Source organism: Mauremys reevesii, linkage group 7 (genome assembly GCF_016161935.1).
Source record: "Mauremys reevesii isolate NIE-2019 linkage group 7, ASM1616193v1, whole genome shotgun sequence".
Taxonomy (NCBI): Eukaryota; Metazoa; Chordata; order Testudines; family Geoemydidae; genus Mauremys; species Mauremys reevesii.
Window position 1 is genome coordinate 120,641,570 of NC_052629.1, and position 26,703 is coordinate 120,668,272.

The 26,703-nt window shown below is 42.9% G+C and overlaps 1 protein-coding gene across 10 annotated transcripts in view; it reads left to right on the top strand.

Annotated features, from left to right (window-relative positions):
* The window catches only part of PRICKLE2 (prickle planar cell polarity protein 2), a 201,120-nt gene that overhangs the window by 127,124 nt on the left and 47,293 nt on the right, over nucleotides 1–26,703 (top strand). For 8 of the 10 annotated variants that reach the window (XM_039482373.1, XM_039482371.1, XM_039482380.1 and 5 more), the window contains one exon: nucleotides 15,470–15,653. In XM_039482373.1, the coding sequence (XP_039338307.1) occupies nucleotides 15,470–15,653 (184 nt within the window). Of the gene's footprint in view, nucleotides 1–10; nucleotides 139–3,632; nucleotides 3,653–15,469; nucleotides 15,654–26,703 lie in introns of those variants that run through there. The other 2 variants (XM_039482377.1, XM_039482379.1) reach the window with 2 other exon arrangements.

Consider the following 26,703-nt stretch of genomic DNA (forward strand, 5'->3'; position numbering starts at 1 on the left):
TCTCCTGTAGTTTGTTTTAAACAACTTTACTGAACTGAGCAAAATGAAATGCTTTAGCCTGTTTCCTTCAGACAATATTTGCCGGTGTTAGCCAACATGCACAAAAAGCATTCTGCTGGTAACAGCATTCACAGATAGGTCAGTAATTCTGGTAAGCCTCAACTTTGAAATAATTACGATAGTTCTTAGTGTGACGTTGCTTGTAATATTTCTGAGTATTTTGTGTGTTGGTCAAATTTTCTTTCTTCAGAATATTGAGTCCAGGATGTTAAAAGGGAAACATATTTACTGCCTACCTGCTACACACCAAAGGCTGTAAATATCCTTTTAAATCAAAAATAGCACCATGGAGACGTCATAGTGAAACAGCTTTAATTTCAAATAGAACGGACAGAGTTCATTATAAAAAATGAAATCTAGAATGTGATGGTACACAAGGGAGAGCCAATGAAATAACTGTGGAGAGGTCAGTATTGTGCAGACTTACAAATAAAGGACTGCGTATGCTAGCAAGGCCACAGTTGTCTGTCTGGAGCTCAGTAAGTGCTGTGCTCAGTTAGAAATTAAAGTATAAACCCTGGTAGAATCAAACATTGGAAAGCAATCTGCTCCCTTATTTAGGCGATATAAAAAAATCCTTTGAGACTGGACTGCAGCGCTGTATCTTGCTGAGCTGGAAAGCAACCGAATGGTGTAATTAAAAATGTCAAAAGATAACCTATGGTACAGTGCAAGCTTTTCAAGAGACACTGATGTGTTAACCACTGAGAGCTCTCTTGGGCAGAGGGCTGTGCAATTAAAACGAGAATGAGCGTTTAGTAAAGGATTTCGCTGAGTCTTCATTATGTAAGTCTGGTTCTCACAGTGCACTTGCAATGATGTTTGTAGAGCCCAGACAATGGTGTGTTTGGAGTTGCCATTATGCGTTTTAAAGGGTCTGTTTAGTTCATAAAAAGGTTAGGAACTGTGTTTGTGCTGCCATATGGGAAACTTCAGTAGTGTTACCAATCACAAGCGTTCAAAACTCCTGAGTCAGGCCCCTGAAAAATCATGAGATTGGTGTAAAAATCATGAGATTTAAACAATAATAATACCAATAGTTGGTGAAATCTTGGCTCCATTGAAGTCAGTGGGAGTTTTGCCATTGATTTCACCAGGACTAGGATTTCACACCGTGATTTTTTTGGGAGGTGGGGTGGGGGATATTTGCCTTCTGGGTTTGAGCCTTTCAGGATCACATTTTCAAGCTTTTCTCCACAATTCGAGGGCTAAAACCTTATTTTTTTAATGAAAGATGATTGTCATGTAATCACCTGACTCCAGATGCTGGGGCTTTAAGAAAACACTAAATGGTATGAGATTAGTGGTAAAATTGTGAGTTGACAACCTCCCTCTCCTATGGTAGTTTATATAATTTTTTTTTCCATGAGAAAGGCCGGGCCCCCACAGACCATGTGTCTTCTGGGAGGCTGGACTAGGACTAGGACTCAGGAAACCTGGGTTCTGTTCTTGTCTCTGTCTCTGGCCTGCTGTGTGACTTTGCATACATCAGTTTGTCTCTCTGTGTCTGAGTTTCCCTGTCTGTAAATGAGACGCAGTGATACTTAATGTCCTTTGCAAGTTGCTTTGAGGTCTATGGATGAAAAGTGCTGCGTAAAAGCTACATATTTATCATTATTACAAGTTCCTCATCTTTATCCAGAATATACTTCATACTTATTGTCACAGTTTGACTCCTGGGTGTAAGAACAAATCAAAACATTCCTATCCTAAAAAAAATAAAATAAAAATATGGAGATATACCGATCTCCTAGAACTGGAAGGGACCCCGAAAGGTCATCAAGTCCAGCCCCTGCCTTCACTAGCAGGACCAAGTGCTGATTTTGCCCCAGATCCCTAAGTGGCCCCCTCAAGGATTGAGCTCACAACGCTGGGTTTAGCAGGCCAGTGCCCAAACCACTGAGCTATCCCTCCCTGCAGTGATGTACAGGCTTACACAAGGTATGAGGTACTGCAGAATCGGGTCTTGCGCTTTCATACATTCATGAGATTTATTCTTGGTTCTGCTCCAGTAGCGTAGAAGAGATTATAAATAAGGCACAAATAATCCCAGTGCATAAAGGGCTTCCCCGGACTCTGTGCTCCAACTATTCTTGGCTAGGAGGCCATAAGTAGCAGAACATAAATTGAGGCAGCCTTGAGGCTGCTCTAATATGTGCCAGAGATTGTGCAGTCCCCCAGTAAGATGTAGAATCCAGGGGAGCACAATGGTGGTTTAAGGATAACTTTGCCCCCAGCCTTCTCTGTTCTAGTGCTCAGCTGAGGAGTAGAGCAGCGAGGGACTTCTGTCTCTTTCATCCTTTGCATGAATTGAAAGGCGCAATTCACAGTGAGGACAAGCTAACAGAAACGTCATTTCATATTGTCAGTTTCAGCCATACACACCTAACCCCCTGAGCAAAAAGTCTCTTAAATTTGATTTAAAAGGGGGACAATATATTTTTTCACCTTTCTATAAATCACAGGTGAAGCGATTTTGCTGAATCTTTTTTTAAAATAAAATAATAATTTCTTGCTTGGTCTCAGACCAGGAGAATTTCATCCAGAAAGGGGAATTTTTCAGAGTTATCAGCACCGAGAAAGGAAGTTATAATTAAGCTTGGCAAAATTCAATTTTTATTTTTATAATGTTGACAACTGCTATCAATGTTTCTATTTAAACCTGTTTTTTACTTTTACAGATTTAAATGTTCACACTTGTGCAAAATTATGGGTTTTAAGCATTTTTTTTTCTATTTGTATCAATTTAAATTTCCCCAGTTGCGGGAAATATTGAGAGGCATCAGACAGTAATTATTTAGTGATGGTAGATGATGAGAGTCAAAAGTTAAAGCTTAGTAACCATTAAAACACAAATTGTCAACGTCACATGTCAAAATATGCAAAGTAACTATCTGTAAATGCTAATAAAGTGTCAAGCAGCACTTTTCTTTTGTTGCCTACCTGTAAACGGCAGTTTTCATCGATGGAATGATTTTTTTCCTTAGTTAGTGTGTATACGATGAAACTGGTGTTTACCAACATTTACCAATAAAAATCTTATAGCCTAGTTATAATTAAAGACTTAACATAAGCTTAGCTAAAACGTAAGCTGCTGTTGCCACTATAAAAGTCACAGGGAATTAAATCCAGAACATCCTGGTTCTCCCAAGTCTTAAGCTGCCCTGGGTGCTCCTCTGCCATAGCTGATTGTCCTAGAATCATAGAATATCAGGGTTGGAAGGGACCTCAGGAGGTCATCTAGTCCAACCCCCTGCTCAAAGCAGGAGCAATCCCAACTAAATCATCCCAGCCAAGGCTTTGTCAAGCTGGGCCTTAAAAACTTCTAAGGATGGTATTTCACCATCTCCCTAGGGAACCATTCCAGTGTTTCACCACCCTTTGTCTTTGGTGCATGTTCTTGTTGTGCAGGTGCCAGATTTTTGAGCTCGCTTTTCACTATGGGAATCAGTGTGCATGCGTCACGGTTGCCACCAAAGCAAAATGAATCCCACTGTGAAGAGTAAGGTGTCCGCCATGCAGAACTCATTAGAGGACATAGTGGTTGCAATCGTAAGGCATCCTCTGGACTTCAGTGGAAATCCTCACTGTGGTAAGCATCTCCTCATGCTAGTAAACACAGCCAGGTAGTGAGTGTCTGCAGGACTCCGTTTGCAACCAGCAAGCTGCACGCTGAGTGACAATTGTACTGATTGTTACCTGGCTTCCAAATGGTTCCATGCCGTATAGTTCACACTGTCCTCTGTCACTCTGCCTGAGCAAACCAGAAAAGCTCGTTCAACTGCCTTACGCGGTTATTGGGTAATTCAGAAATGATCATGTCTGAATATGTGTCTTCTGAGGGGCTACAGGGTGGTTTGGCACAGGGAGGGTTTGCCCATTTTTCCCCCTAAATCAAATTCCTTGTTTCATGAACACTCAGTGCTATGAAAACCACAGCTTGCTGGCTGCGTTGGCAACTCGAATTTCCTAAAGCAGAGGAGTGGTAGCTTTACTTCTGCGTCCTTGTTCAGGAAGACTTACGATACCCCTTTGCAGATAAATACTCTACTTCTATACCATTTAAAACCCAATTGTACAAATAAACTATTGTACGTGTGTATTAGCTCTTTCTTCTACTAAGCGATAGTGTCATACTCATGAGCAACTGAAGGGTGTGTGAAGTCAAAGAAATGTTTTGTCCAAAAACGACCCGTTTTGTAGCTGAACTCTGTGGTCACTTTGGAGCTTCCCAGCAGAGAGGTGGATAAGAGTTGTGAGAGTTTGGCACAAAGTACAGGGTCAGAATGCACTTGGAAAAGATTGGAGGGGGATCAGGAGGGATCCAACATTTCTGGTGGGCAGAACTCAGGGTCAATGCATGGTTCAAGTTGGCAGCTCTTCTTTTGATCTCTCACGTGATACTCCTAGGCCAATTCTATTGGTCAGCCATTTAAAAATCCTATTTCAGTTTTTGCCCTTTACCAGTGCAGCATGTATTTTGTACCAGATCACTATAGGAATCACTGCAAAAGTGCATACAAGGGCGTACAGAAAGAGCTGTGCAGATTAGAGAGATCATACAATTCGCTCACATAAAATATTATTCAGGGACCCAAACGACAACTGTTTAGAGCAAAATAATCTCTCTGGGCTTTGATGTAGCTGAATTTTAGAGCAGTGAAGTTGGAAGCATCCTGGATTTACACAGGTGAACCTGAGGGGCATTAGGGCAAGGCAACCGTCTTTCACAGACTTGAAGTTGACTGCATGCTGGAGTTTGAACACCCAGCCTCCATGTCAATATCTAGAGGGTGGTTTGCTTCCAGCCCTGTGGATTGAACTGCCAAGTTCAGCTGTGAAACCTGTTGCCATCCACAACTGCAGGGTTAATGCAGCAGTATTCAAAATCCCTCTGTCTGCAGTGTCAAGAGCAACTGCAATGGTAATTCTTGGCACTGTGTTTCCACTGGGCAGACTGCCAGCTCCTTTCTTGGCATTTCTGTGTCGGTCCCCGATACCTCAGAATCTTTCGTTCCAGAAGGGTACTGAGGAGCGACTTTGTGCTTTGTGGTGACCACAGTGTGGGATCTGGCCTCAAGTTGGCTATGCTAATGTCTAAACTGCCACACATTTATTTTTGTATGCTCTCCTGGTAGGGCTTATGTATGAATCTGCCTCAGTCTCTCTGCCATAGACTGTTGCAACGTTAGACCTCCATATTTGACAGATCATTTCTATGCAGCCGGGCCAGGGTACAGACAGGAAATTTCACTGGGCACAACCCAAAGGGTGGTATTTGTTTTTTTAATATTACTCAAGTTGCTTAAACAAAGACATATGGAGTGAGGTACGAACCCCAGCAGAACATCCCTTACATTGGTTTATTTAGAGTCTTCTCGGTTGTTCCTGCCAATATCCGGGTGCAGTGTTACAAGCACAGGCAATAATGAAATCCATGCGAAAAGGGACATTAGAACAGAACCAACCGCCACTCAGAAACCACAGACAGAGCTTGCAGCATGTGCCGTGTCCAGCACTAGTGGACCTACGAGGAGACGTGAGTTCCAAAGCCCAATCACTTTGCCCTCAGCCCTCTCTCATTTAATTCACGGGAGCTAGTAGCTGGAGCATCTGTTAGGGACTAGGATGTAGGTGGTCTGGCCTAGTGGTCAGAGCAGGAGTCAGGCCTAGTGGGTGGAACAGGCGTCCGGGGGAGGAACGAAGCCAAGGGTCGGCAGGCAAGGAGAGGCAAGGATCCAGCATGGAGCAGGAGAGTGGTGGGAACAGGAGCGAAGGCAGGAGAAGAGCAGGAACTGGGTTGGGTGCAGTAGTCAGGCACAAGCAGGGTCCATGCAGCCACAACAGGAAACCACCTTGTTGCTCAGACAAGCTTCCTGTTCCTCCTCCTGGCTTAAATAGTGTAGTTGGACCAATTGGTGGAGCCGGGCGATCCTCCAATCAGAGCACCCCTGGGTGGTGCCTGGGCTGGGGCTGTAGCCTGTAGCTTCCCAGTTCATCTGGTTCCTGTAGCCATTGGGTGGATGCCAGCAGCTGTCTGGGACCTCCCAGGCCTGGGTTCGAGACCTGGGACATCATAGCACTTTGGACCAAAGCAACTACCGTAGTTTCACACAGGGAAAGAAGCAGCCTTTAAAGCAGCTGGGACCAGAGCCATTCTTCAGTTCAAACCAACACCTTAAACTTCCCTTGGAAATCAGCTGGTAGCCAGTGTAATGTGCTGTCTGCTGAAAGCCAGCAGACTGCTGCATTCTGTCATTGGCTGTGATTTCTGGATAGCTTGCAGTTGAAAGCTCGTTGTGGTAACCCAATCTCAAGGTGACAAAGACATGGGTAACCACAGCAAGGGACACATCAGGAAAAAAAAATTCAACCTTCCTGCCAAGGACTGTTTGCAGCTCTCTTGGCAACTGCCGCTACCAGGATCTGCAGCGATAGCTGGGGTGCTGATATAAACATGGATGTTTTTCCCAGCTGTGTTATCCACCCCAAAGCAACATTTCAGACTTTTCTTAGCCACGTAGTCCTCATCTACGTCCCAATCATCCATACTTTAGAGCAGCATGGTCTAATAGGTAAACCATAGAAGTGGGAGTCAGGAAACAGGGTCGTTCTTTCTTGATCTATCACTGGTGTGCTGTGTGACCTTGGGGAAGTCACGTTCCTTTGCCATGCCTCAGTTTCCCCATCTGGAAAAGGAGAGAGTGATGCTTACTCTGCTTTGTAAAATGCTTTGGCTGCAAGTGCTATACAACAGCTAATTATGTTAATGTTTTAGCCTCCGTAAATTATTCCTTCTCCTGGCAGGGTCAGAAGAGATGGACGCATGCTGAGGACACTATCCCTCCTAATTCCCGATTAGCTCATCCTAATAGTTCCATAATTGTGTTCAGCAGGAGGGGGTAACAGAACTGGACCCTAACAAACCATGCCTGAGAAATGTGTGTTGGATCAGGCAGATTTCCAGTAATCTTTCATGTTACGCTGACTAATGTAACATGACTCAGGGTTTTCTCAGAATCAAAACATTGTCCAATACTGCAAAAGATCATGAACTCAAGCATATATCAAGCAGCCTAGAGGCTAAAAAGCACCCCACTAGTTTTGCAAAATGTAGTTGATTGGAACTCAGCCGTAATTTTTGTTCAGAAACCAGAGAATTGGTTTTAAAGGGATTACGAAACCTCACATATTAATACGCACACAAATGTATGCAGATCCTTTATTACACAGATGGTACAACCATCTCCTCTCCTTACACTGTGCATCAAATATGAGCAAAGCCAGTAGCTTGTGCTACGAGTCAGGAAATCGTATTTGCTGCACGTTCTCCTGGTAACGAAGTTTCTGTCTGATACGATTTACTGAATTCAGTCCCACAAGAGACAACGGAGGAAGGAGAAGCAATGCTAGGAATGTTGAGTGTTCCTGATCTGTCCCTTGTCCAGCCTGAGTGATGTTAACATCTCTGCCTTGACAATCAATCTTGCCTTGATTGTTGCTGCTGCTTCCATTTTAGACAAGATCAGACTCGTACATTCCATGCATACAGTGATCCAGTGCAGTAGGATTTACTGACGGCTGGAGTCAAAATATAGAATGCTTATGCCCTACTGTATCCACTAGGTGTCAGCCTGCTGCCCCCCCCACACCTCTCCCCTGCTCTGTGAAGTAGAACAAGATTCCACCTGCAGAAACGTAACAAACGTCAGGAGGTTTGTGTTTTCCCCCATCATTGCTAGAACAGAGGGACCCTGGCTTTTATTCCTGGCTTGGACTGATATTGCCTTAAGCAAGTTGCATGCTTTATCGTTCACGTCTCAGTTTACCAGTCTGCAGAATGGGTACTGTACTAATACTGACACACAGGATTGCTGGCAAGGGTTACATGATGAGGGTCGATCTCCATTGACCCCGGCAGCTAATCATGGCACACGTAGGATAATCGCATATCTGTTCACAGGGGTGTCACGTAGCTTTATTGATTTATGGCTGCAGAATCGTTGCAACGTGTCATTACGATAATGCAGGAGATGGAAAAATGTGGCTAGCGGGGGCCTGCTTGCAATCATTACACATTCACAGCTGTTCCCTAATTAAAGATGGTAAACAGCAGAGTACAGGAGTGAAAAAGACCTAAAGAGAGTGGCACGTTCCACTGCTGGGATCTGTGATATTTCATTAAAGGTGACCTGCAAAGAGAAACCTGAGGTTAAGGACAGATTTCTATGCTGAATGCCTTTAGTAATCAGAGGCTGTGTGTTGGAGACAGGAAGGAATCCAATACAGAAATCAATTTTAACTAATATGGTCAAAATTAGTTTCCCCATCTCCAAAACCCTCTAGCTGCCATTTGGTTATTGGACATATCCCAGAATGCATCAGCCTGGTCGGTAGGATCATCTGGCCCATAAATGTGGGCATACCTCAGTCTTTGCTTTGCAGCTCACCACCGTTAATGAAATATCAAAGATACCAGAACTGGAAATACTTCCCTTTAGACTTTTTTCACTCCCAGACTCAGTTGCCCACCATCTTTGTAATAACACTGAAGAAATGAAAGAAGCGACCATTGGAGCTAGTAGTTGTTCAGTGACTATGCAGTAGGCTACCAGACAGGACAAAACTGGCGGATGATGCCTTGAAAATAACTTTGGTCAGAAAACTAAGGTTTTAAACCAGAACAGGGCAGAATAAAAGGTTTTCAGCACAGCAGGAGCTACTAAGGTTGCTGCAATGACAGGCCGGGAAGGGGTATAAAATCCTGTTGCCCTGAGCTGTGCAGTACAGAATTTGGCACAACCAGGTGATTCATTTTCATCACCAGGTTTCTCTGGGGAAGCTAGACGTTTGCACCATCCAGGGAGAAGTCACATTGGCAGACTCTAGTGCTCGAGTTCTGAGAGGTTTTGTAAAGTAGCCTCTCTTTCTCTTCTCCACATCCCGCCTTAAAGCTCACCCCTTCATGAATCTCTTCTCTGCCCCTCTGTCATTTGAGTTGCAGGTGCTACCCTATGCTCATCCAGTTAAAAGTCATTGCAGGTTCTTGGGAGCAAAGATCCTGCCTCATCTTATGTTGTATGAAGCACCAGGCCTGTTTACAATCCTCTTAATAACTCCCTAGTACTCATCCACTCACTGTTACCGTAATCTTCATGGGGCAGCTAAGCTGTACAACAACGTGGTGGGGTTTAGTGTGGCTTCTCAAGAGAGCTTGCCCTGGGCCCTTGTTCTCCACAGGCCAGCCTGAGCTATTCTTGCAGTGCGGTAACTGTATGAGTGCTGATTATTTTGCTGAGAGGCAAGTAGGTCCCTTTTAATTTGAAGCCCATGGGCCAGATTCTATTCAGCTGTTCCGTTGCGGCCAGTGGGGAGAGTGTTGATGTAACTGAGAACAGAGTTTAGTCCCTTCTCTGCAGAGTGCAGCAGCAGTTAGACCAGGAAAACAGCAGAAAGACAGATGTTGAAAATAAAATGCATCCATCCTGTAACTTCGTCAAATGAATTGTTGACCCCGGGTAGAACAAATTTTTCAATGTGTTTAGGGAGGTTACATCTTGGTCCCATGTGAAGTCAATTCAGCAAGGGCTTCTTTCCAACAAACTATGAAACCAGGAAACGTTATTTTCTCCCTATTTACCTCCCTCCTTCCTGGGCCTGCTGTAGGGCAAACAATTATGTAGCTCCTTATAGAATAGAAATACCAAGGCTGTTCCATATCTCAAGCTTCAGTAGCCGAGCAGCCAGCATCCTGCTTCCTCCTTTCTTTATCTCCCCTTTCACAAGCTATTAATATTTTTCAAACCCAGTGATTTTCCCCAGTTTCCTGCACCAGTTGGTCCCGCATCCATTCTTGAATTTTCAGCACTGCCAACGCCCATGATTTTATTGCAAGTCTTATGATATTGGGTGTTTTCTTAAAGCACCACTTCCTGGAGTCAGGTGTGTCCATGAGGATCTCAGCTATCATTTGAAGAAAAAAAGTTCTAGTCCTCCTGGTTTTGCAGAAAAATGTGAAAAGGTGAAACTGAAAGGCTCAAAAAAAAAAAACCCCAACAGAAAGTAAATAAAAAGAACCCCAAATTATTATTTTTAAAAAACTCTCATGATTTCTAAGCCAATCTCATGATTTTGGGGAGCCTGACTCGTGGTTTCTGAATGCTTGAGGTTGGCCATGTTGATCTTGTCTCCCAAAGGCATCTCTGAAATTTCAAAGCATGTTAAAATAGCTACTTATGAGTTTCTGACATCATATTAATTACCATAGGGCAAGCATTTCTCTAATACAACTTGGCAACCCCCCACTGCCATCAGTGGGATTGTGTGTGTGTATTCCAGGGCAGAATTAGACCCCTACTATTAAAAGACTGACGCCAGAAAGGCCTGCTTTGGAATGAAGATGAGATTTCTAGAAAGATGCTGAGTGATTGGCTTAATTTTCTTCTCCTTAGCAAATGCACACACTGTTTTCTCAGACAGCCTTGGGTTCCTCTGCATATGTGGAAAAGTTACAGTCTGCCCAGAACTTTAAAGATAAAAGTCTTTCTCGATCAAAACATCACTATTGTTAAGTCAGTGCTTCCGGCTGGACAAAATGAAGTTAATGGGTTTACCCCGCAGTGAAATATGTGGCTATAACCCTCTCTGTGTTACTCTTTATATGGTAATGTACTTGGCATGCTAGCTACAAACCTCGAGCTTGTCCAGACTCTCATATTCTTACCTCATATGTACAACTGGCTAAACACCATCTTTGCAATAGTCAATGAGTGTTCCAGTTGCTGTGGTTTGCAAGGTCATGGTGTTAGTGATACTGAATACAGAGGTGAGCATTCACGGGGCTTGATTCTGATCAAATGAGAACTAACTCCATTGATGCCACTGGAATGACACCAGTGTGAAACCAGAGTCAGAATTGGGTCCCCTTTGCCTTTCAAATATAATACTGGCACTGTCTTCTCATTTTCATCATCTCTCTGCATAATTATAGGTGTATCTGCTTATTGCACCAATCATTGTTATGCCTTTGCCTCATCAGTTTCATCTCACAGAGGTGAAGTTTGAAATCTACACGTTTCTATCAGATTTGCACTAAGGGAGATTATTTTTAATTGAATTGGGCTAGAAGCTCATAAAACAAAGATAAATATGTCTACCCATATAGAGAACAAATGGGAACTATATTTTAGTAAAGAAAAGTACCCACAGGGTATATAGCCTTCATGAAACATCAGACCCCAACATTCATAAAATAAGGTTTTCAAAAATATTATTTTCTCAGCTTTCAATTATATGGTAGCGCAGTAAATTGTAATGGTTCAGCTATACCAGACCCCAGGGCATTCTATAGAAAACGACAGGGCTGCAGCCCAGGCTGACTGATCATTGTATACTGGTTGACAATATGCTAGTGAGTCAGAGACTGGAAAGTGGGGTTGTTTAGGATGGTGTAATGAGAGGAAAGGTAGAAAATTCAACTCCTTGATGGCAAGATCTTGACATCTATAAAATCTTCCCAGAGAAATGACAGAAGTCCCATCCTCTGAGACATTCAGCACTGAAATGGGCAAAGCCTTGGAAAGCTCAGTGTCCAGAACAATTCCACACAGCTGGGGAGATGAACTAGATAAGCTATTTCATCTTTGCCTCTCCAGCTCCTCTGATTATATGAACCATTCTTTATACAGGCAGACGTTTTCCTGCTAGGAGATTGCACTGACCCACAGTAATTGGGACACAAAACATCCTCCCTTAATAGATTATTTTTAATACACAGACTACAGTGTGAAATGAACAGTGTCCCTAAGGGATGGGACAAATTCATCCAGTGTAGTTGCACCAAGGATAAACTGAGTCCTCTCCATAAGAGTGAAGGTCTGCAGCCGGGATCCCTTAGTTGGTGAAATGTACATGTATGGTAACAGCAGGAGAGACCATTTGTACAATGCTTAGCACAATGGGCTGCGCTCCAGGACCTGGCCTTCTGAGTGCTATAGTAATACAAATAGCAGAATAATAAATAACTGAAACGTGTAGGAAGCAAGGCTATGTATGAACAAGCTTCCTGGGTTTTTTCCTCACAAGCCGAGTTGTATATAGACATGGTATCAGTGACGTGATGAGACCAAGTAGGGTAAAGCAAGGATTCTGACTGACCATTCACATTTTTTGCTGCCACTTCTCATTGTTAGACACTTTTTTTCATTTAAAAAAATCATCATAAATGTTTATCTCATAACTGAAAACTTTGGTCACATTCTTGGCAGTTAAGTACCATTAAATATTGTGGCCCTATCGCTGGACGGGAGTGCATAGATTGTTTTGTTTAATGTTACAATGTTTGTACTTTCAAAAATCTTGCTGTCCAGACAATGTCACAATTACGCAGTCCTGTACCTTGTATAAAAGGCAGTCCGATCTATGATAGTGTTCTGGTTTCAGTGTGAGCTACTCCAGTTCCTCCAGAATGGATGTGATTAGAAGCCCACAATGAAACTAACAGCCAGAAGTAGAACAGTCTAAACATTCACGCTGGGACCTGCTCTGACTCCCACTGAAGTGTATGGGGACCATTGCTGTTGATTTCAGTGGGAGTAGGATCAGGCCCCTGGTGAGAGGTGCCCGTGACACACAAACTGGAAGAAAATAGAACATTAAAAGTAGCATCGGAGCCTACGACTAGTAATAACGAATTGGCTGAACAGTGACAATGTTTGTGACATGAGCAGTTTGGGGAGAGATGGGTAAAACCCATTTCCATTGTGCTTACGTTACTGCTACTTTAATATCTGTTATTTATATCTTTCCTTTGAACTGCTCTTCTGTTGAGAGAGACCATCAGGAATTAGGATAATTAGGAAACACTATTTCACTAGGAGGGTGGTGAAGCACTGGAATGGGTTACCTAGGGAGGTGGTGGAATCTCCTTCCTTAGAGGTTTTTAAGGTCAGGCTTGACAAAGCCCTGGCTGGGATGATTTAGTTGGGGATTGGTCCTGCTTTGAGCAGGCGGTTAGACGAGATGATCTCCTGAGGTCCCTTCCAACCCTGAAATTCTCTGATTCTATGAATTCAGTCAATGAGAAATCTGCTGTATGTTCTGGTTCTCTTCTCTGCATTCACCATTGTCTTCATTTTGCCCCCTGATATTGGAGGTTTTTTTGTTAGTTCCCCACGCTGAAAATATTGTGTTGCTGGCTGGCTGGAAGAATGTGATTGCTATCCTGAGAATGACATTTCGTAAAACAGAACTAAACCCTCTAGAACAGTGCTTCTCAAAGCCGGTCCACCGCTTGTCCAGGGAAATCCCCTGGCTGGCCGGGCCAGTTTGTTTACCTGCCGCGTCCTCAGGTTCGGCCAATCACAGCTCCCACTGGCCGTGGTTCACTGCTCCAGGCCAATGGGGATGGCGGGAAGCGGTGCGGGCCGAGGGATGTGCTGGCCGCTGCTTTCAGCAGCTCCCATTGGCCTGGAGCAGCGGACCAGTGGGAGCTGCGATCAGCTGAACCTGCGGCCGCGGCAGGTAAACAAACCGGCCTGGCCCATCAGGGGCTTTCCGTGAACAAGCAGCAGCCCTAGTTTGAGAACCACTGCTCTAGAATACATATCAAATTCTGAAATGCTAAGTATTAGCCTCTAACAACATTATTTATTCCTACCATATTGCCGCATGTTGAGCTGCTTCTAATCATACCATAAAATGAGATAGAGACAGTTGTGAAACCAGCTGCTCTGCTTTTCCACAGTAGCTGATTAATTAAAGTATTCACATGAAATTGTGCCTGGATTATTTTTTAAGGTAACAGCCACAGGCTATACTGAGCCCGTTTGATGGACTGGATGCAAGCCAGACGCGCTCTGTGCATTTGGTTGGTGTGTATTTTAGATCTGATGAAAAGTAGAAAATGGGAAAATCTGGCAGATCTCCCTGGCTTGACTTAACGGAGCCTCTTGACTTTTGCGAGGGTGGAAGGGCTCTGTGGAAATGTAGACAAAAACTGGATCAGAGTCCTAATAATATTAGCTCTCTTTGAAGCCACGGCTAAAATGAAATAAGGAAGTTTGGGAGAAAAAGGCCACAGAGTCTACCTGGTCCTGCTTTCAGGTTTTCCTTGGCTGTAAATTATAGCAAAAGAAACCAGCAAACTATAAACCCATTCCTGCCCTTGTTTTCTGTATTGCTTGATCGCTTTCTGAGTAACAGATAGCAGGCTTGAATCTGCCCTTGCTGCAGTAGCGTAAATCATTGCTGAAGTAAATAGTGCAAGTGAGCGCAGAGTCTTGCACATTAAACAGAAAGCACACACTGATAGGCCATGTTACGGAAAAGCATTTTATCTTCCTATACCGCCAATAACAGCCCAATTTATCCAAACTCCACTCCCTCGTCTCTGAATCTCAGTCCCGCAGTGTGAATCATACCCAGCAACCTCCCTGGTTACACAGTCTCCCATCGCTCCATTCACTGACTGTGCTTAATGTCCTTGAAGCAGTTCAGGTAAATGGGGTTGTACTATTTTGGCTAAGATCAAGTGTTGTATCTTCTTGGCCTTTCCCCAGTGCTTCCTTCTGCTCCCATTCAAGACCATGGAAAATCTCTCCTTGACTTTAATAATGCAAGATCAGGCTGAATGAGCTAAAAAAAGGGCGATACATGCGATGAATTAAACTAGTGCATTTCTGAATGGCAACTTCTAGGGTGACTGTTACTAGTTATTTGTATTGCAGTAGCACCTGGAGGTCTCAGGTCAGGGATCGGACCCCATTGTGGTAGGTGCTGTACAAACGCATGTAACAGATGATTCTCGCCCTAAAGACCTTACAATCTAAGTAACTGAAAGAGAGACCATTGCCATGGGATTGTGTTTCATAGCAGCCTTTAATTGAACACGCTTAGATTATAATATGTTTTATGCCATTTTAAAGCAGATTTATGCGATTAGAGTGGCAAAGGAACTTTTCATTCACATCTTTCCATTTAAACTGCCATTTTCCTTAGTTAATAGTACAGGCCAGGGCCTCGGCTGGTGTCAGTCTGAAGTCACTGCAGCTCTGCCAGTTTAAACTAGCTGAGAATCTGCTCTACACATATTTATTAGCCCCGTGGAAGTTTATTTCTCAGCATAAAGGAGGAAACAATTCTCTCTCTGCCTACCTTTAACAATCTGATACAGTCCTTGACTCTCCAAGGTTGTTTTAGAAAGTCTGGACTTTTTTTTCCCCAGGAAAGACATGAATACTGAATTAGAGAACTGCTCTGGATGAATTGGGTTATTGCCAGGGGCATGCTGCCAATGAGTGTGTGTTTATAGTTTGGGATCTGAGCTCTGCTGATTGGCAGCGATCACTCAGATTGTTTTTCTTTTTCAAAATGAAACTCACAGTTGGATCTGTTTCTTCACAATTTACAGGAAGATTTGCCTTCACTGTAAGTGCCCGCAAGAAGAGCACTTTGTAACCGTAATGCCTCTGGAGATGGAGAAGACGGTGACCAAGCTCATGTTTGACTTTCAGAGGAATTCCACTTCTGATGATGACTCAGGCTGTGCCTTGGAAGAGTATGCATGGGTGCCTCCAGGGCTGAAGCCAGAACAGGTAAAACCTTTGGTTTAAAATATACTTTAAAACTCTCTTTTAGAAACAATTAGCCTGATTTTTCAGGGGTGTTGAGTAGGAGATATTCACTTGCAGTATGTTCTTCAGTCACTAGATGTCTCTGTGTGCTGTAGTGTAACAGATACAGTGTGGCCTAGGTAAACAAGTGAGACAAAGCTGGGACTTGTGCTGTGTGGAACCTGCCCCTTTTTCTTTTCTTTTCTTTTTTTTTTTTTGGTCACTGTAGCTGTTTTCGGTAATGCCTCCTCTTTAAGAAAAACTGAGTCTATATATCATGACACATAAGGAACCAAAGTAATTGTGTGACTTCCTGCACTAAGACCAAAGGAACATGTGAGGTACCCAGCCCTTCTAAAGATCTGGACAAATGCTCATACTTTCCCCATATGGGTTTGGTTTCTCATCACACGATCTATAACTCACCGGATAAAGTCACTCAAATGACTAAAATGAAGGTTGCATATTTCTAGATAGGAAATTAGTAGCGTGGATTTATCCCAGTATGTTGTCAGTGTAAAATGTTCATTTATTTCGATTACTTGCAGTTTACTTGATATGTTTAGCCTTTATGCTGAGCTTTTACATTTTAGACTTAAAGCTTAATTTCCAGAGGAGATTGTGAAATGAGGTTAGCCTTGATAATTGCTATGGTGATCGTTTTGAAATCATGCAAGGAGGCTGAAACTGGGTGGGAAGCCTATATTCTTAGTCTTATATTAGCTGTCTTTAAATATTCTGTTTTCCCTAGCTTTATTCCGAAAGCCTTTGGCATTTCCTGAAATATTTTGGCACCACCCATAGGCTGTAAATATTATCTGTCGGACTGGAGAAAATCCAGTTGCATTTTTCTTTCTTGTCTCTGCGAGCATTACAGCAATGCCCAATCCCGGCTTTAAACTCCTTGGCACCTTACATTTCATCTATTGCCATCTAGCTGGGCTAGTTCAGATTCAGCATTGTTTTCTTTCAGCTTTCACAAGAGAGACATTTCCTTTGTGCCTTCCCAGAGACTCGGAGGACACACATATAGAGTCAAAAGAACCCAAATTCCAATATAATGGTGGCACATGCTCCAAAAGAACATTGAGGTCAGCCCCTTGTGTGGGTGCTTGTTTTATTTCCAAGATGCTTTGAATGCAGACCCATCCTGAGAAATAATGCATGTGCACGGAGCATTGGTTCAGGGTCTTTTAAATCTAAAAATGCTGCTGAGGATGTTGAAAGTCTGACTTACCGCCCAGGTTAATCCATTTTAGTCTATTAGCTTCCAGCTTGTGCTTCTCTCTGAGGTCACTTTGCTCCTTGACATGAATATTAACTTTCTAGTTATGGTTCTCGGTCCACCTTATTTGATCTTCCGACTAACAAATGTGCAACTCTGGGTCTGGCTGTAATCACCACGGAGATGACAGAGACAGAATACGTACTCTGAACGAACAAAGTCTAGTGCTGTGAACCTAACTCGCTGTTGCTAAGATGGATGCTTTAAGACTTTCTGCTGATCTTAGCCAGGAGCCATTTTGGGACCCATCCTATTTCTGATGAGCCTCTAAGGGCTGACTCATCTATACTGTGGAAAAACTAGGCCAATATTAGACTTTGCAGGCTCCCTAGGAAAAGCAACCGGTGGGACCCTGGTGTGCTGCCATAATTAAGTCCACACACACGATACCTGTCCCTTCCCCCATCCTGCAGCCTGTCTACTAGGCCCTGACCCCTACATCTGGCCCCAGTCCATTCATGAAGTTCCAGACCATTGGGTGATGCCCCCTGAATGGCTCAGGAGGTGGAGCGAAGAACAGTTACCAAGAGGCATAACTGGGGTTCCTCAGTGAGGGGATTCAGTCTCTGCAGCAACTCGCTGGTACTGGAGTTGTACATAACTGCAGCCCGGCACATGGCTTCCTGGCTGATAAGTCAGGTGTGTGTACATGATGTGGAGTCCCTGGAAGCACTGTGTCTTATGCAACTGTGTAGGCCTAAGGCAGCGATTAAACTAGCTATTGGGCCACGTTCTGATCTGGTCTGGATTCGCTTCTGTGAATCTGGAGTAAATCTACTGAAATATGGATTTGCGGACAGTGACTGTTTCCATGTTTTTTGTTACTTTTCTATAGCATTTCTCTGATGTGCTGGTGGGGGGAGTTTTTCTTCAGTTTTCAACTCTACAAAAATCTCTTTTTAAAAAAAAAAAAAGTCTGAGTAGATTAGGAAATAATCCCGTGGAAGACTAGGGCTTTCTTGATATGTTTGGAACACAGAGCTTCCATCTCAGTAAGACACAATAATTTACTAAGAGCCTTTGAAGGCTATCAGAGGAGAAGATGGCCAACATCCATCATTCATGACCAATTAGTCTTAAACTGCTGCTTCTGTCCAAGGTTGCCAGCGATTTAATGTTTCCTTTTTCTGTTTAGTTCCCCCAGTAGATCTAAGGTCTGCAAGAAAAGAAGTGTTTCCATTTTCCTTTGGCATCTGTAGATGAAATTATGAATGAATATGAGGTCACATTCCCATATGAGGTCACATCCAGAAATCCCTTGTCCACAAATACGGTAGCGGGTTTTGACAGCTTCGATATGTCATTACAGAATTCTGATGGTCCAGAAAGTCTCTACCTAGATGTTTAAGTATATCTTAAGTAGAGTCGATGCAGTCAGACAAAGAATGGGGTGGGTTCTTGCCCACTTGTTCAAAGATGGTCCATTGGAAAATGATGTGTGCTGACCGTGTAAGAATCAGGTTGGTAACTTGGCACACATTGTTTAACAGTAATAGAAATTTGGGGTCAAGGATTTTATAAATAATGATATAAGAATTGTGTTTATTAGCTGGGTTAAAACCACATTAGCTAAACAATGGTGTTCAATGCATGGGACTACAAAGTCTTGTACAAAATGGCTGTCATTTGACCTCAGCTGTGAAAAAAATTGATCTCAGAAGACAGAAAAGCTCTTAAGTCCCAATTTCAAAAGACTGGAACATTGGCATGAAAGAAATCGCTTCATGGACCTGATCCAAAGCCCATTTGACTTCAATGGATCAAGGCCTCTGTGAGCATCCGATTTATAAGATTATCTGAAAATGTCTTTTTTCTTGGAAAGGGATTTATCTCTTAGGTGAAGGAAAACACAGATATGCCCATGAGGGGTTTGTGGGATGGCTAGGGACGAACCACTATAGGGAAGGCCTATCCAGTCCAAGACCGGTTTTGTGCAGTATTTGTCGTTCCTCCATAGTTCATTACTCTTATGTGTTTTGCATCTCCGTATTAAAAAAACAATAAAGATGAGTAAATTGGAATCACAGACCAGCGCTCTCTGCTGACTCAGGAAATCTGGGATACAATGTCAGGAGCTAAAGTCTTGGCTGGAGCTGGTGCTCTGCTAGCTAAATCTTCACAGGGCTCCCTGCAGGTATGTGCCATTAAGGGCATACATTTCAAATTGTAAATGTGTAGGTTCTATATTGTCGGACACTGCAGGAGGGAGTGGGGGGGTTGGAGTTCCCAGGGGCTGTGGTTTGTTAGCTAGAGAAATTTAGACCAAGTTTTAACATCCCTACTTCATTTCTGACTAGGAGGGATTTTTGCAGGTTTATAGCTTGTTACAGGAGCACTCGTTTGCTCTCCCAATGGCTTTCGAAATTCAAAGCGGCGTCAGTGCTGGTTCCGATTTTTCGGAAATGTCATATAGACTGAGCTACAGAGATATTTAAAAGCCCCGTCAAAACCAAAAGCTTGATGCAGCCTTAATGTTGGCATCTGTACTGTGCCTCAATAATATGAGAGAAAGGGGTGTGATGGGCATGTTCTGTAAGTTGAACAAAAGACAGTATTTAGTGCTCCTCTCTTTCAACTGCCCCATAACCTCCAATTGGGTTTCCTGTCATTCCCAGACTCAAACCCCCCTTTATGTAGCAAAAACATGTAATCCCCTCTTGTTGATAGCACAGTTGCTCAGGACAAGTCCCTTAAAAGTTATAAAAATGTGATCTAAGGTAATATTAATAGTGCTAAGGGTCTTGAGACCAATTTCTTCCACAACAAACACTGCAATCTTGGCCTTGAGAGCTTTGCAACATGGTGTGAAATGAGCAGCTGTCACAGAGAATCTATTCAATAGTTAATACATGCAGTGGCTTCTGTTTTGTATCTTTGGCTAGACACATACAAAGGAGGCCTAGTTTATAATACCCTCACGCTACAACAGTAGCTATTCTTGCCGTTAAGCTGTAGGGCAAAGAACAGCCAAGGGTCTTCTAGAGCTTTAGTCAAATTCGCAGACTTAACCACTAAATTAGTTGTCAGCTATTGCAGCTTTGCATACGGGAGAAGGAAATGTATTTTTAGATGCTCTGCCTTGCTTTGCTACCTGTGCATTGCTCAGGTTGTGCAAAAGGATCAGACCCCATCTCCCAGCTGAAGATTGCACAGGGTTGGGGAGTCTCCAACAGAGAAAAGGCCAGTATAGCCAGGTCACCCTCACTACAGCCCCTGATGCAGCGGATGTGTTGGTGGCAGACACGAGAAGTGGCCAGGGCATGCTGTGTTCTGCCAGATGTTCCCTTGGGGCCCTTTGCCAGCTGGCGCAGGTTACAGTAGCTTCACGCTGCTCTAGATTCACAGATTTGTTTTACTTGGAATATGTTTTATTGTCTCTATAGATTCATCCTCTAACATGCTGTGGGGCGATGCTGGGAATCAGAGAACAGTAACCCTGTTCATGGCGCCTGCCTCTCTCTCTGCTTCACTGAATGTAATCATGATAAAGCGGAGAATCCAACCCGTTGTTCAGTGGGATCAATTTGGTCCTCTAGCTGATGGAAATGGCTGGAGCAGTTTGATTCTTGTGGAATTTCCCTTCCCTGACTTGTACTATCAGGGAGTTAATTAGCTTGTTTGTATAAACCGTTAACATCAGAAACCAGATGCTGATAGTTCTCCATTTATTTTTCTTTTCTTTAAACTGAATCTAAAGTAGTTTACATGTTTTGAAACTGGAAGTGTATGTGTCCTGGGCAGCAGAGGTAAGAAGCAGGGGAAATATCAAGGACAGGGAAATTAAAATTGACACATCCCACAGTGTTAGGTCTTTATTTCAGCATGCAACATCCGCTACCTTTGCATGTTAGTGTGGCTCCAAGTGTTATATGCTACTGTAAATACGAAAGAATTCTCAGTTGGTATGCTCCGGTGGATTTCTAAACATGCCAATGACGGTACCTGTAGTAAATGATTATCCCAGTTCTCGCAGGCGCCTGGGATTAGTGCTGTTAGGAGGGGGGTTGATGCAGTGAGTTGGTAGATCCCAGCATAAAATAACTGCTAATCATTTTTACAAGTGATCTTAAAGGGTCATTGTAAGGCTACAGTTAGGTTTTGTCCCCTCCTCGTTTCCCTCCCAGGCTTTTACAAAATCTAACACTAGTCAATATTTTTCCACAATTTCCTTCTTTTTCTGTAATGCCAATGAAGCCGGCTTGCGTAAAGAATGTTTGCAAACGAAGCCTTGCAGAGTTCTGCTAGAGCATGAGTGTGATTGTGTAGAACACCACTGAAACTGACTCATCTACTTCTGCCATCCATGCCAAGAGAAATGGAAGAAGTAAAACCAGCAAAAAGTTTATGGGGTCATTGGTAACAAAGGGATTTTTAACTCTAATATTTTTTTTACCTGTCTCTCTTCCTTTAAATATGACTAGAAAGACAACAGGAACAACACTGCCGGATAATGATTGAATAAGAAACATGGCAGAATTCTGATTTGCCAATAAGAGTTCTGAGCAATCCCCATAAAAAGAACCCGATCCTCAGCTAGTGTAAATTGGCATATTGAGGGGTCGCCGTTTGTCCTATGCCACCCTCTCTGCAGCCCTGGATGTCTTGATGGGGGGAGGAATGGCCTCCGATTTTAAAGTAGCTGAGAATCTGACCCATGATGTACACCGGATAATTCAGATCTACCTGTGCTTTGCCATTAGACCTCCAGAATTTTAAAGCCCCAGTTTCTAAGGGCCCTTGAGGGTGCATGTAGACTTATAGGATGATGAAGTTCTCATCCCACCTAGGATTTTCATCTACGATACACCTTACCCAAGTACACCTGTCTTGTACCGTGAGGCTTAAAATCAAAGACAGAATGATTTCCAGCGCCGGAGGCATGGGATTATATGCACACCTTGGTGTTCCTCAATTATAATATGGATTAATGTGGTTTTAAATACTAACAAACATACAAGGATTCTTTTAATATGATTTCTTTCCTGCCAGAGAGATTTATTTATTCTTCCTGCGTGATCGCCGCTGGGCTCCATTAGCTAGTCAAATTGTTTGTGGTCGCACCCCAATCTTAGATGAGTTTTCATTTGTTCTCTGTGTGTTTATCGCTAGGTCCATTCCAACACTTGTTATCCAAATCTAGTTCACCCCTCTGTGCACGTCCTCTTACCCCCTCCCCCAACCCACACACACACTCTGTCTCTCTGAGCCAGAACAATGGTTCAGCCCAGTATGGAATGTTTAGGGAGGAAATTAAGTGGAGAGATTCCAGAGGCTCACGCCAAAATCCAGTCTTCGTGTATTAAAATAGAAAAAATAATTGGCCTCACAAAATGTTTTGCCTTCCTAGCTTGGGTTTAATTATAGTGTCCAGCCTCAGCCCTGGACAGAAAGTGGGTGAGGGAAGGGATGGTCTCCTGGTTAAGCCATTGGATCTGGGAGTCGAGATCTGGGTTTATCTCCTGACTTTGCCACAGACTCCCTGTGTGACCATAAACCAGCCATTTAATCTCACCGCTCCTTAGATCTCCATCTGTAAGATAGAGGACATAATACCTCCTTTCTGTCTTGTCTGTTGAGCTTGTTAGCCCTTCAGGGCAGGGGCTCTCTCTTACTATGTGTATGTACAGTGTCTAGCACATGGGCCCAGATCTCAGTGAGGGGAGCCTAGACATTACCGTGGTACGACTACTACGAATAGTAAGTACTAGTCATCTCTCTCTGGTATCTGACTAGCTGTTTATGTGTTGGCTTCATACAAAGGCTGTTTGTCAAAATATATTGTATCATATACTATTCATGAGGAAACATGATGGGCCAAATTTTCAGAGGGATTTTAACCCTTCCTCTAATTTTGCAGATGCTGTAATTTTCATGCATAGAAGTTGTAGAATTGTGTTCCGTGGACATGTAAATAAGGGCACATGCAAAATTCTGGAGGTATATATTTTTTTAATTTAGCCCAGTCTGAATCACATAAATATAAACTCCAACTACAGCAAGAGAACAGTGTTCATTTCTTTAGAGGTATGTCAGTTTTAAACACACACTATTAAAGTCCATGAACCGTCTCGTAAAAATGCCATTTAATAAGCTAGTCTTCAGGGAGAAGTCAGAGTGGGACTAGAACCTGGATCCCTGAGTTTTAAGTGCTCCGCCGGATGAGTTGCAGAAGCAGCTCTCCTAGTTCAAGCCAGTGCAGACTTGTTTAAACTGTTTGCTGCATTCTTCCCTCTTAAGCCAACGTTCGTTTTCAAGCTCTCACACAGAGGGTCATGAGATGAGGCCTCAAGTGGATTTCACATACACGCACATGTACCAGCAGAAACGGCCCCACACCTCATTATGTAAACAGCTCTCCATGCCGACATGATAAATTCACTTTCGGTGAGGGGTCAGTGAGGAGGGATAAGAACTCTATATGTTCCCAGATAGGATTGTAGAATCAGGAGCTCTCTGCTGCATAAGCAAATCCTGCAGCAATGTTAGAGCTCTCTCTCATGAGTCCCCTTCTGGTCCCTGATTAGTCACATGTAAGATGTGACTCATCATCCTGCTGTCACTGGTGGACTTCAATGCATCCTGCTCCCTGACTGACTGCTGACGTTCGTGGATTTTGCACAGAGCCATGGGCTGGATATAAATGTGTGCCTCTCAGTAACTCCTGATTGAACAATATGCTGCAGATCCACACCCAGTTATATACCTAATGCTTTTAGTTCGCATAGGGCTAGACCCTGCAAAGTTCTGAGTGTGCTGGCCATGATCCAAGGAAGCACTTGAGCATGTGCTTGACTTTAAGCACATGAGTGAAGCTCATCATCAGAAGCAAGCTCCCCACAGACCAGGACACACCGACTCAAAGCAGTGCCAGACCCTGCCTGAACAACAGATGCAAAACCTGCAGACATAATATCTCCACTGGTACGATTATCAATACCCCCCACAAGAGATCCTTCAACATCCTCGGTTCCTATACATGCCAATCACAACCTGTGGTGTATCTCATCCAGTTCACTAAATGCCCCAACAACTACTATGTGGGGGAAACCAGAAAATCACTATGCTCTCGAATGAACTTGCACAGAAAAATGATAAAACGACAAAAACACCCTATCATCCGTGAGTGAATGCTTTTCACAAAGCGATCGCTCCGTATCTGATCTCTTAGTCCTTGTCCTCAAAGGAAACCTGCACAACACCTTCAAAAGACAAGCCTGGGAGCTGTGTAAAACCCATGTTCAGTGTTTATATCAACCAAACCCAGATACTTAAGCTTCCTGCATTAATGATCTTGGAACTTTGGCAACATGCATCACCTGCTAAGAAAGGCATTAAGGACAGGCTGGGTTGAAGCTGAGATGTTGGAAATACCAACTATGTAACACACTGCCCATGTGATCACGTCTCCTTTAGTTGTGTTGGCCAGACACTAGAATATCGTTACTTTCTCACAGCTAAACAAGTTCTCCCGTAGCCCCAGAGTTAGAGAGCTGTGGTTTTGGTATTGAAGGCTCTGATATTACAGTAATGAAGACCATGCAGCTATCTGGATAGAAAACAAAGAGGGAGATCAGTATCCCTGTGTTACGTTTTAAGAGCAATAAAGCTTTTAAATATTAAAAAGTTATTTATGTTGTGGAATTGTATTTCGGGTGGTTGTTGCTACAATGATCCCAATGAAACCGAAGCAGAGGAATAGTCTGAACTGTAAAAAGGGCTTTATTTTGGCAATTTGAGTAATCAGATCCCAGACTGACATTTTAATGAGAAATAAGTAAATAAGAGGGTCTCGTTGGCATGTGGCTGTAGAAACATGAGAGCGATTATTTTTCAGAACAGCTGATGCAGTTTATATTTCTAAACACTCAATCTCAGATGTTCAGATACCATCCAGAGTTTGTCCTGGGAGGAAAAAAAATGGTTGAGCCCCACTTTGCGACAGCAGCTCAAGGCAAAAGAGACAGCTGATGCTACTCCCCATTCCTTGCACATGGAATGTCTTTGTGAAACAATAGCTTGAATCCCTGCAGTGTGTGCAACCTTTTCTTTCTGAAAGAGGTTCTGCATACTTAGTCACTAGAAGAAAAGACTCACCAAAGGAATCTGAAATTATCATTTATTCATACTTTGAAGGTTAAACTTCTAAACTGAGGAATTAAACCAAAAACAGCCCCAGAACTAAGACTGGAAAAATACAAGCATTTGTGTACTAATGTAATTATTTCCCTCAATTAATTGAATAGAGTTGGCTCAACTTTAAAGAATTTTTTCCCCTAGTTTCATTTTACAAGGAATTTTTTTCTCTTGAAGGAGCTATTAATTTCCAAAATACTTATTAGCTTTTTTGCTAGTAATGTCTTCTTTAAAATGTATATTGTTTGATCTACTTTTTGAGGTGGATGGGGAAGATGAGACTTGCATACTTTGGGAAAAGAACGATCAGTATAAAGATCAGTATCTTTCATTTAGTCTTGTTTTCCTCTGCTTGTTTTGTGAATTTCAGAGTGAGAGAGAGAGAAAGAGAGAGAGAGAGAGACCTCCTTAAAAGCAAGACTAGGCCTGTTGAAGCTACTCCCCTTGCCTTGCCGGTATTTCCGAGTCCCACCCTACAATGCCTTTCTTTTCCATTACTGTCAGGTTACTGGTCCAGGTTGTATCTTGGGGTCTGTGACGTGGGTTAACTTTTATTAGGATTTGGCCTGAGATCTTTTAAATTCCTTCACGGTCAATCTTATTCAAATCTGACACAAGTCACAGAGGAGAGAGGAACACAGATTAATTCAGAGTGAAATCTAACCTAGCCTCCTCAAGAGCCTATGAATTATAACAGTGCTTTTTGCTAAAATAGCTACAGACAAAGGAGGTTGTTACACAGAGAAATAACACAAAACTGAACTTTTATGTTGGATGTGGCAAAAGTACTGAATAATGTAGTAATTAAAAATAATTAACAGTAAAAAAAAAAAACATTATTTGCGTTACGCTACAACACGATTCTGTGGTGTAATCAAATCTTATATGCATTTCTGGCCTCCCCCAGAGCCTGCAGAAGTCAGTGGAAAGACTCCCTTTCATGTCTGTGGGCTTTGAATTAGGTCCTTACATAGCATCTTCCATCTGTATTTTACACGTGATGAATTAAAAGTACAATGATTCACTGTGTGCAGACAAATGACATTATATCCATTTCACAGTTAAGCAGACTGAGACTTGGAAGGAACAAATTTTTCAGATGTCTCTACTTTAGCTCTGTACAATCAAATACAAACAGACAGTCACTTAGGGCCTGCACCTGACATGTTTTAGGTTTTCAATGACAAAGTTTTCAATCATTAAACTAGACTCCCTATCCAGCTGTGAATTGATATCTAGACGCCATTAAGGGTACAGTAAACAGCTAAACAATAGACTAAACATAGAGAACTGTGACAGCTTCTAAAGTAGGTTAACACCAAGGTCCGCAGCTCCTAGCACATCAAGAGTTCAGAAGCTGGATCTCCATTTCCTTGCTCCAGAAGCCATAAACAAATTATATTTCAGCCTCCTGAGAATCAAGCAAACTTTTTTAAATAAGCATTACCTCCCCAGAGAGGAGGGTCAGTACTCGTAGGGAACAGACAGATGTCTTCATGAGGACAGTCCCTCTGCTGACTCTGCAGATTGACAGATACCACGTGGAAGGCCTGCCTAAGCTGATCTGAATATGACAAAATGTTTCGGGTTCATTTTAGGCAATGCCGCGCAGGT